The following is a 10,848-nucleotide window of genomic DNA, read 5'->3' on the forward strand; positions in this document are numbered from 1 at the left end:
CAACACACTCATCAGTTAGTCCATTCTCCTGCCTTCAGAGTGCAACACGCTCATCAGTTAGTCCATTCTCCTGCCTTCAGAGTGCAACACGCTCATCAGTTAGTCCATTCTCCTGCCTTCAGAGTGCAACACGCTCATCAGTTAGTCCACTCTCCTGCCTTCAGAGTGCAACACTCTCATCAGTTAGTCCATTCTCCAAGGCAGAACATTTCATCCTTCCTGCCGCACTGCTTCTGACACGGCTAAGTTAACGGTATCTCATGTTTTTCACCTCCATGGTCTCCCCACAGACGTTGTGTCCGACAGAGGTCCCCAGTTCTCCTCACGGTTTAGGAAAGCGTTCTGTACTCTCACCAGGGCCTTGTTTGTCCTCTGTGTAACATCCCCAGTCTAACGGGCAAACTGAACGTCTCCACCAAGACCCTGAGACCAGGCTCTGGTGTTAGATAGATAACATTACATTACATTACATTATTGGCATTTGGCAGACGCTCTTATCCAGAGCGACGTACAACAAAGTGCATACCCCATAACCAGGGATAAGTGCGCTGAAAGACCCTAGAGGGAAGTACAAGTTCAACTGCTACCTGTACAACAAAGAGGGCCAATTTATTTATTTATTTATTTATTTATTTTTTGAACAAGATAAGATATAGATAAGAACTTGGACCCTGTTGAGTAACCAGCTCAGAAAAACAAGGACAGGACCATCGCTTAGACCAGGAGCTGGGTCAAGTAGGTGTTTACAGTATATTGACCTAATGCTCTCTTGATCCCCGCAGTGTCCTAAACGATAGTTGCCTGTATAACACTAATCAGCGCTGTAGATGAGCTATTCTAAAGCACAGCTCTCTCCATTAGCTTCATCAGTGCTGTAGATGAGCTATTCTAAAGCACAGCTCTCTCCATTAGCTTCATCAGTGCTGTAGATGAGTTATTCTAAAGCACAGCTCTCTCCATTAGCTTCATCAGCGCTGTAGATGAGCTATTCTAAAGCACAGCTCTCTCCATTAGCTTCATCAGCGCTGTAGATGAGCTATTCTAAAGCACAGCTCTCTCCATTAGCTTCATCAGTGCTGTAGATGAGCTATTCTAAAGCACAGCTCTCTCCATTAGCTTCATCAGTGCTGTAGATGAGCTATTCTAAAGCACAGCTCTCTCCATTAGCTTCATCAGTGCTGTAGATGAGCTATTCTAAAGCACAGCTCTCTCCATTAGCTTCATCAGCGCTGTAGATGAGCTATTCTAAAGCACAGCTCTCTCCATTAGCTTCATCAGTGACGATATTATGAAGAGGAATGGATTGTGGACTCCAGCTCTGCATCTGTGTGTGCATCATTTTTGTAAGGGAGGGTGTGTACTTGAGTTTATCTGGGGAATGAGACTCCATTTTGATGAACACATGAGAGCTGCTGCTGCTGGCAGATAAGCCGTTCAGACCTCAGTGATGCATTGCTGCCAACTGCAGGAAATGGTGTCTCTATAATTGGGTGCGTCTCACATGAAGAGGGACATACAGTTTCTCATGCTAAGATGAAGCTTTGGAACTGGGGATCTCATGATATGTTTTCTACTGTATATTTTCCAGAAATGAAGGAACTTATTAGCTCATAAACATAATTACTTATAGATAACTTAGACTATAGATACAGGAACAAAAGACTGAGAAACAGAAATTTAAAGACATTTATTATTTTTACCTGCTGCTTGTGTAACAGCAGGAAGTGAAATTGAACTACAGATTTAGCAGAAGCCATTACTGAGCTCAGAACAGACGGGACAGAATGGCGTCTGGACCTTCTCTCCTGGAAGAGGACCTCTCCTGTCCTGTGTTCTCTGAAATCTTCAGGGATCCTGTTGTCCTGAGATGCAGTCACAGCTTCTGTGAGGCCTGTCTGCAGCATTGGTGGAGAGACAAGGGATCTCAGGAGTGCCCAGTTTGCAGAAGAAGAGCTTCTATGGTTCCACCTCTCCCTAGCCTGTCTCTGAGGAATGCCTGTGAGTCATTCTTAAAGGAGAGAAGTCAGAGAGCTGAAGCAGGATCTGAGGTGCTCTGCAGTCTGCACAGTGAGAAACTCAAACTCTTCTGTTTGGAGGATCAAATACCCGTCTGCTTTGTCTGTCAAACTTCAAAAAAACATGAAAACCACAAATTTCGACCAGTTCAGGAGGCTGCAGAAGAAAATAAGGTAACTGTCTCATAATATGATTTAGATTTAAATGACTTTTATAATTTACAAATTTCACTTACATTTTAATTTAAGTGAAGCTTTGTAGTGCTGTCATCTACAGGGCCTTGCAACTAAAAATATATATATATTTGTGCTGGAAATATAATTAATATTGAATCTTAATATTTTTCATGATTGTGAATTTCTAATGAAGTAGTTATTGTATTTCCAAAGGGTTATAATCTCAAAAGGATCCATTTTAGTTCTCAGGCCTGACTGCAGTTTAAGCTCCTCACTACGTGTCACATGACTGACAGAGAGACAGGAGGGAGGGGCAGGAGTGTGGAGACATTCTCAGAGCTGTGTTAGGGAGCAGTGCTCAGCATGGGACAGGAGGGGTCAAAGTTCATGCTCAGATATACATTCAAGTGATCACTGACCTCTACATCAGCTTGTTAATGCAAATATTTAATCAGCCAATCATGTGGCAGCAATTGAATGAATGAAGGAATGCAGACATGGTCACAAGGTGCAGCTGTTTTTCAGACCAAATGTCAGAATGTCAGAAATGTGATCGAAGTGACTTTGACGTGGAATGATTCTTGGTGCCAGACAGAGTGGTTCAAGTATCTCAGAAACTGCTGATCTCTTGGGATTTTCACACACATCAGTCTCTAGTGTTTGCAGAGAATGGCGCGAAAAACCAAAAAAATCCAGTGAGCAGCAGTTCTGCAGAAAGAAGCACCTTGTTAATTAGAGACAAGAATGGCCAGACTGGTCAAAGCTGACAGGAAGGTGACAGTAATGCAAATAACCACACATTACAACAGTGGTATGCAGAAGAGCATCTCTGAACACACAACGCATCAAACCTCTAACTGGTTAGGCTACAGCAGCAGAAGTCTAAGAAACAAGTCTAATAAATACCTAATAAAGTGCCCACTGAGTGTATGTGGCCTTACAGGGCAGGTCACTGTGTCATAAAGAGACTAAACACTACATTAAACTTGGAACAATTTCATTTACACATTCCTGGACCTTAGACCCTCCGACAGAATATCTGTGCAGTAATTTGCTGTAATCATTCCCGTTTACCTGTCATAGAATCAATGCACAGATATGTATGTGTCAATTAACACATTGTTTTTACACAAGTTGTGACCTGAGTCTCCATTCTGGCTCCCCTCTGTCTGAGCAGGGGCTCTTGTGCTGTCTGTGTAGTGAAGCTTACTGTCGGTCTGTTTCCTCAGTAAAGTGTGGACTCTGTCATTTATTTCCAGGGGAAACTCAGGACTGCACTGGCTCCACTGCAGAAAAAGCTAAAAGCCTTTAATGCAGTGAAACTAATCTGTGATCAAACGGCAAAGCACATCAAGGTACTGTACTGAGGCCTTTAAATCACAGTGTTGAAAATGCAGAACTGGATTGTGCTGAAATGATGGTGAATAATGTTTATTCCAGAGTCAGGCCCAGCACACAGAGAGACAGATAAAGAGGGAGTTTGAGAAACTTCAGCAGTTCCTAAAAGATGAAGAGGCAGCCAGGATCACTGCACTGAGGGAGGAAGAGGAGCAGAAGAGTCAGAAGATGAAGGAGAAGATTGAGAAGATGACAGAAGAGATATCATCCCTTTCAGAACAGATCAGAACCATAGAACAGGAGCTGGGAGCTGAAGATGTCTCATTCCTGCAGGTAAGACCTGTTCACCCTGTGTCTGTGGGACTCTTTTCAGACGGCTGTTAATGCTGATGCACATTCATTTATACAATATAGTATCAAAGCCCCCTTTTCATGTAACTTGCAAATATCTCTTCAAAACTTTATCCAGCAGGATAAATTTAGATCAGTGAACATCCACACACTGGACACATGTATAAGTGTTAACCCTTTCATGCATGTTGTCCACTACAGTGGACAGATATTTAGAAGCCATTTGTAATAATTTAGTTTGTGTTTACATGCTCAAACCACCAGTGGTTGCACCCTCTCAAGTCTTAATAAAATGTGATATGATTCCTGTCCTTATGTATCATTGTCTGTTTGAGCTATGACATCATACGTTCAAAATGACACAGGAAAGTGGAGAAACACCATGAATCTGAGCTAAATCAGGCGGCCTGTAGCGTAGTGGTTAAGGTACATGGCTGGGTCACGCGAGGTCAGTGGTTCGATCCCCAGTGTAGCCACGATAAGATCAGCACAGCCATTGAGCCCTTGAGCAAGGCCCTCAACCCTGCATTGCTCCAGGGGAGGATTGTCTCCTGTTTAGTCTAATCAATTGCACTTCCCTCTGGATAAGAGCCTCTGCCAAATGCCATTAATGTCAACCTTTCTATTCTAAGCTATGCAGATAGGTAAAAAAAGGTTCTCAGTCAAATAAGGTTGTCTTTTTCTGTGACTGAAAAAGCATCTGTCCACTGTAGTGGACATTGTGTGTTAAAGGGGACATTCTGCATATTAGGCCTATTTGTCCCTGCATCTGTATTTTTCAGGTTTTACTCAAAGTAGTGATAATTATTCATTTGGATGTTTTATTTAACCAAACTTGTGCTGTGTTTGTCATTTGACTGGGTTGAACTGTACAGTTATATTGTTCATATATTTATGTATTATAGGCTTATGTGAGGTTGAGGAGGATGGGGTTTGTGTGTGTGTTTGTGTGTGAGTGATGATGTAGCCTGTCTGTGTATGTGTGTGTGTGTGTGTGTGTGTGTGTGTGTGTTCATGTGTGTGTATGTGTGTGTGTGTGTGTGTGTGTATGTATGTGTGTGTGTGTGTGTGTGTGTGTGTGTGAGTGTGAGTGTGTGTATGTGTATGTATGTGTGTGTGTGTGTGTGTGTGTGTGTGTGTGTGTTTGTGGTTAATACACAGTAACAATGTCTTCCTAAAGTAAGTAAATACAAAAATATTATATTACATTACATATGGTATTTACAAAGCTAATGCACTGCAAGAATGCTATTGTATTGTAAAGGGCTACCCTATCCAACATCAACACATGATATATGACAGTTTTTAGGACCTGACTTGGTTTTTTATAACATTTATTTAAAGCTAATGCTATATATATATATATATATATATATATATATATATATATATATATATATTATGCATGGTGTCCACTATCATATATGTAACTTATATGAATATATTTTTACACCATTTTACACCATTGTTGTGCATACAAGCTATGGACAGTAGCTGATTGTTTTATACAGTAGTTTATAATATACTACAGTAACATGTTCTACAAATACACCAATAAAATAACAAAATCTTTTTTTTCCCAAAAGTAATGAAAACCTTTCAACACATGCTCTTGGTGTTCAAGGTGTTCTCGACAAATACTTTATACACTAGACTAAATTATAACATCATAATGAATCATAATGAAAGAAAAACACATTTTGGCTGCATCCTGTCGTTCGTTCTGTCTGGCCACAGAACCTCATCCACATCACAGGTGATGGTTCCCTGACCAGGCAGTGGAAGGTATCTCCTGGCAGGAGGTATCCAACCCTGGAGTGCTTCTGTAGGAACACCACCACATACCTCCTCCATTGCCTTTAGAAGGGGCATCTCTGTGTGGATTCTGGTCCTAGACTTTCCATCACCATGCAGAGAAACGTTCTTCCATTAGATGGAGAATATGGTGGGAGACAAATGTTGGAAAATCCAGGGTGGGCAAGGAAGCAGTTGAGGACCAGAGCAGCCCGGTGGAAACTAACGTTGTCCCAGATGATAACCCACGTGGGCTGCTCTGTCTCATCTGTGCTGGTGGAGTCATGATGTTGTGGAGGGTGGCCAAAAGGTGATCAGATGGGCAGTATTGTAGGGTCCAGGGTTGGCCTGGTGTTGGAGAACTCCTACCCCTCCTCCATCTCTTACTCTGACTCTCACTGCAGCTTTGGCATCCATTGTTCACCAATACAGCAGAGCATACGTATCTGTGGCCCTTTTATTCATGTGTAAGTTGTGATTTACATATCTGTGGCCCTTTTATTAATGTGTAAGTTGTGATTTACATATCTGTGGCCCTTTTATTCATGTGTAAGTTGTGATTTACATATCTGTGGCCCTTTTATTCATGTGTAAGTTGTGATTTATGTGACAAGTGTCTAAACTGGTGAGGAGGTAATTTGGCCAGATGGTCATTTGTGTTTAGCATTTTGAAAAGTAGTGCTTTCCATGTGAAAGAAATTACATTCATGAGAATTGTGCCAGAAGTAGAGAATTGTGTGTAAAGTTTTTCAAAAAGTGTGATTTGAGTGGATTTGTGCTCTGAGTGGAAACTCAGAGAATGTGCTTAATATTTGCAGAAATGGTTTAGAGGTTTGATACATCAATGTAAGGTCCCAGTGTTTGTGTGTAGAAATGTGAAAAAATCTGAAACACTCTCTTTATTTCAGAAGTACAAGGACACACAAAACAGGTAAACAAACTGTCATCAGATTAAGTAGTTTATTAGCCTTTAGCGTTCTATCAGTGAGGAACTGTGGAATGTGTTAGAAATGCCTCTTTCTGTAATAATTACCGCTGACTATGGAAGAACATTGAAATTATTAAAGTAATAAAATGAATACTATTTCCATCTAGTATGAACCCCATCTAGCTGTGAGTGTGTGTCTCTCAGTGGGGCTGTGAGTGTGTGTCTCTCAGTGGGGCTGTGAGTGTGTGTTTCTCAGTGGGGCTGTGAGTGTGTGTCTCTCAGTGGGGCTGTGAGTGTGTGTCTCTCAGTGGGGCTGTGTGGCAGAATGCTGGGAGGGATGGAGCCATTTTCTTACAGAATGAAGATCTGATGTTGCTGCTGATAATCTTCTATGGTAATGAAGCCCACAGCACAAGTGACTCCTGAATATTATTGCAGAGCCCAGTGCACACTAGGAGATCCAGAGAAGGTCTCAGGACCGCTGATTGATGTGGCCAAGCACCTGGGTAATCTGAAGTACAGAGTGTGGAAGAAGATGCTGGGGACTGTTCAATACAGTGAGTACTGGGGGCAGGGAGCTCCACATTGTCACTGTACAGGGGGAATCTTCAGCATCCTTTCCACAAGCTGATGAAGCCAGTCATATTGGTCCTGTCTGTGTAAGAGCCCTGGAGTGAAGAGACTGAGCACCAGTCCTTAATCTCACTGATGCTCATAATAAAATGCTGCTTTAAGAGTGATACTGTATTTCAGGGGAAGGACAGGAGCTACACAAACACTGACAGACTTTCATCCCTTTTACAGGGATTGTGAAATATTATCCTTTAGTTCTGGTGCTTCTCTCACATGTATCTGAGGCTATAATGTTGTTTTTGTGAAACCCAGTTTATATCATTAGGACCCCATTGTGTCTGACGGTTTCCCTTTGTGCAGATCAGTGCTGACGTCTCATTCTCTGTCCCTTCAGCTCCTGTGACTCTGGACCCAAACACAGCACACCCCAAACTCTCACTGTCTGAGCATCTGACCAGTGTGAGATACAGTGGTGAGAGACAGCAGGTTCCTGATAATCCAGAGAGATTTGATTGGTGGTGTTGGGTGCTAGGCTCTGAGGGATTCAGCTCAGGGAGACACTGCTGGGATGTAGAAGTGGGGGGTGTGGCCTGGCAGGTTGGTGTGGTTAGAGAGTCCATCAGCAGAAAAGGGGGTGTGGCTCTGAACCCAGCAGGAAGAGTGTGGGGTATAGGGCTGTTCAGTTGGAAATACACAGCACTGACCTCCCCACTTACAGTCCTCACTGTGCAGAGGAAACTCCAGAGGGTCAGAGTGCAGCTGGACTGGGACAGGGGGGAGGTGTCATTCTCTGACCCCAGTGACCACACACCTCTCAGCACATTTAAACACACCTTCACTGAGAGACTGTTTCCTTTCTTTTGTACTCTGGAGACTGTGCAGATCTGTCCACTGGAGGTGTTTGTAAGTGTTAAATAGCACTGTGGGATTGTGGGTAAACATCAGTTGAAGTAAAATGACTTTATTTATGAAACTCCAAGCAGGTTTACTACAGACATGAACAAAATATTTTCTATTATCTGAAATGTAAATACAAACATTCTAAAGTGCTTGATGACAAATGTCTGATCTCTCTGATATAACCTCACAGTGTTATTACTGAGTAATTACTGTGGTACATGGTGGTATTGTAAGTACACTGGTGTGTGTGTGTAATGAGTGATTACTGTGGTATATGGTGGTATTGTAAGTACACTGGTGTGTGTGTAATGAGTTATTCCTGTGGTACATGGTGGTATTGTAAGTACACTGGTGTGTGTGTGTAATGAGTTATTCCTGTGGTACATGGTGGTATTGTAAGTACACTGGTGTGTGTGTAATGAGTTATTCCTGTGGTATATGGTGGTATTGTAAGTACACTGGTGTGTGTGTAATGAGTTATTCCTGTGGTATATGGTGGTATTGTAAGTACACTGGTGTGTGTGTAATGAGTTATTCCTGTGGTATATGGTGGTATTGTAAGTACACTGGTGTGTGTGTAATGAGTTGGGGTGTAATAAATACACCAGTGGAATGACTCCAGAGTGCTGCTCTTTTCCTGACCCATCACCAGTGTGTCTCCCAGGTGTGTGATAAGGTAAGTCTCTCTCTCCAGTGCAGTATGAACGCAGACAGAGACAAATACGCCCCTGAAACGCTGGGTTTGGGTTCATTCCACACTCACTTGAGCTGATCTGAGATCAGTTGAGAAACGCAGATAAGCCCAGTGCCCCCAGATGGCTCTGTGAACTCAGAGAGTGAAGGAAATGTCTGAGGTCATACTCACTCTGTCCACTAGAGGGCGACTGAAGCTCTGCTGAGGTGCTGGATGAGGCCCTGGCTCCACCAGGTGTGTGGAGTGAGAGAGCGCTAGGGCTCCTCTCTCTGGCTCCACCAGGTGTGTGGAGTGAGAGAGCGCTAGGGCTCCTCTCTCTGGCTCCACCAGGTGTGTGGAGTGAGAGAGCGCTAGGGCTCCTCTCTCTGGCTCCACCAGGTGTGTGGAGTGACAGAGCACTAGGGCTCCTCTCTCTGGCTCCACCAGGTGTGTGGAGTGAGAGAGCACTAGGGCTCCTCTCTCTGGCTCCACCAGGTGTGTGGAGTGAGAGAGCACTAGGGCTCCTCTCTCTGGCTCCACCAGGTGTGTGGAGTGAGAGCACTAGGGCTCCTCTCTCTGGCTCCACCAGGTGTGTGGAGTGACAGAGCGCTAGGGCTCCTCTCTCTGGCTCCACCAGGTGTGTGGAGTGACAGAGCACTAGGGCTCCTCTCTCTGGCTCCACCAGGTGTGTGGAGTGAGACAGCACTAGGGCTCCTCTCTCTGGCTCCACCAGGTGTGTGGAGTGAGAGAGCACTAGGGCTCCTCTCACCTGCTGCTCTCAGCAGTGGGCCGGTTTGGGTTCATTAAAGTCAGGTTTGTGAGCTGTAGGCCAGAGATCAGCCCCTTTTAGTTTGAAGATTCTGTGCTGAAGCTTTGAGAAACAGTGCTGAGATTTGTCATTTTATCAGGTTTATTACGGGTCTGAAAAATGGCTGTGGTACGTGCTTCCAAGCCTGTTTGTGAGACACAGTTATAGAGTAATGACCAGTCAGTGTGACTGGAGACACAGTTATAGAGTAATGACCTCTCAGTGTGAGCTTTGTCCTTCAGACTGTGAAAGGTTTGTGAAACCCATCGACTAGCAGAGGGGCTTCAGCTCACCACAGTGCCCTGAGTACAGAGGAGAGACAGAGTCTCAGAGCTCTGCAGGGTGCTGTAGATGAGCTATTCTAAAGCACAGCTCTCTCCATTAGCTTCATCAGCGCTGTAAATGAGCTATTCTAAAGCACAGCTCTCTCCATTAGCTTCATCAGTGCTGTAGATGAGCTATTCAGAAGCACAGCTCTCTCCATTAGCTTCATCAGCGCTGTAAATGAGCTATTCTAAAGCACAGCTCTCTCCATTAGCTTCATCAGTGCTGTAGATGAGCTATTCTAAAGCACAGCTCTCTCCATTAGCTTCATCAGCGCTGTAGATGAGCTATTCTAAAGCACTGCTCTCTCCATTAGCTTCATCAGTGCTCTAGATGAGCTATTCTAAAGCACAGCTCTCTCCATTAGCTTCATCAGTGCTCTAGATGAGCTATTCTAAAGCACAGCTCTCTACATTAGCTTCATCAGTGACGATATTGGATTGTGGACTCCAGCTCTGCATCTGTGTGTGCATCATGTTTGTAAGGGAGGGTGTGTACTTGAGTTTATCTGGGGAATGAGACTCCATTTTGATGAACACATGAGAGCTGCTGCTGCTGGCAGATAAGCCGTTCAGACCTCAGTGATGCATTGCTGCCAACTGCAGGAAATGGTGTCTCTATAATTGGGTGCATCTCACATGAAGAGGGACATACAGTTTCTCATGCTAAGACGAAGCTTTGGAACTGGGGATCTCATGATATATTTTCTACTGTATATTTTCCAGAAATGAAGGAACTTATTAGCTCATAAACATAATTACTTATAGATAACTTAGACTATAGATACAGGAACAAAAACAGACTGAGAAACAGAAATTTAAAGACATTTATTATTTTTACCTGCTGCTTGTGTAACAGCAGGAAGTGAAATTGAACTACAGATTTAGCAGAAGCCATTACTGAGCTCAGAACAGACGGGACAGAATGGCATCTGGACCTTCTCTCCTGGAAGAGGACCTCTCTTGTC

At 43.6% G+C, this 10,848-nt stretch overlaps 1 protein-coding gene across 1 annotated transcript; it reads left to right on the plus strand.

The window, feature by feature from the left end:
• Positions 1–1,448: 1,448 nt before the first annotated feature.
• On the plus strand, positions 1,449–8,561 carry LOC133128630 (E3 ubiquitin-protein ligase TRIM35-like). The gene is made up of 6 exons (XM_061242311.1): positions 1,449–2,189; positions 3,452–3,547; positions 3,633–3,863; positions 6,584–6,606; positions 7,042–7,160; positions 7,571–8,561. The coding sequence occupies exons 1-6, from the start codon at positions 1,785–1,787 to the stop codon at positions 8,092–8,094; spliced, it is 1,398 nt and encodes a 465-aa protein (XP_061098295.1). The 5' UTR covers positions 1,449–1,784; the 3' UTR covers positions 8,095–8,561.
• The last annotated feature ends 2,287 nt before the right edge of the window (positions 8,562–10,848 follow it).

This window comes from Conger conger, chromosome 5 (assembly GCF_963514075.1).
Source record: "Conger conger chromosome 5, fConCon1.1, whole genome shotgun sequence".
Taxonomy (NCBI): Eukaryota; Metazoa; Chordata; class Actinopteri; order Anguilliformes; family Congridae; genus Conger; species Conger conger.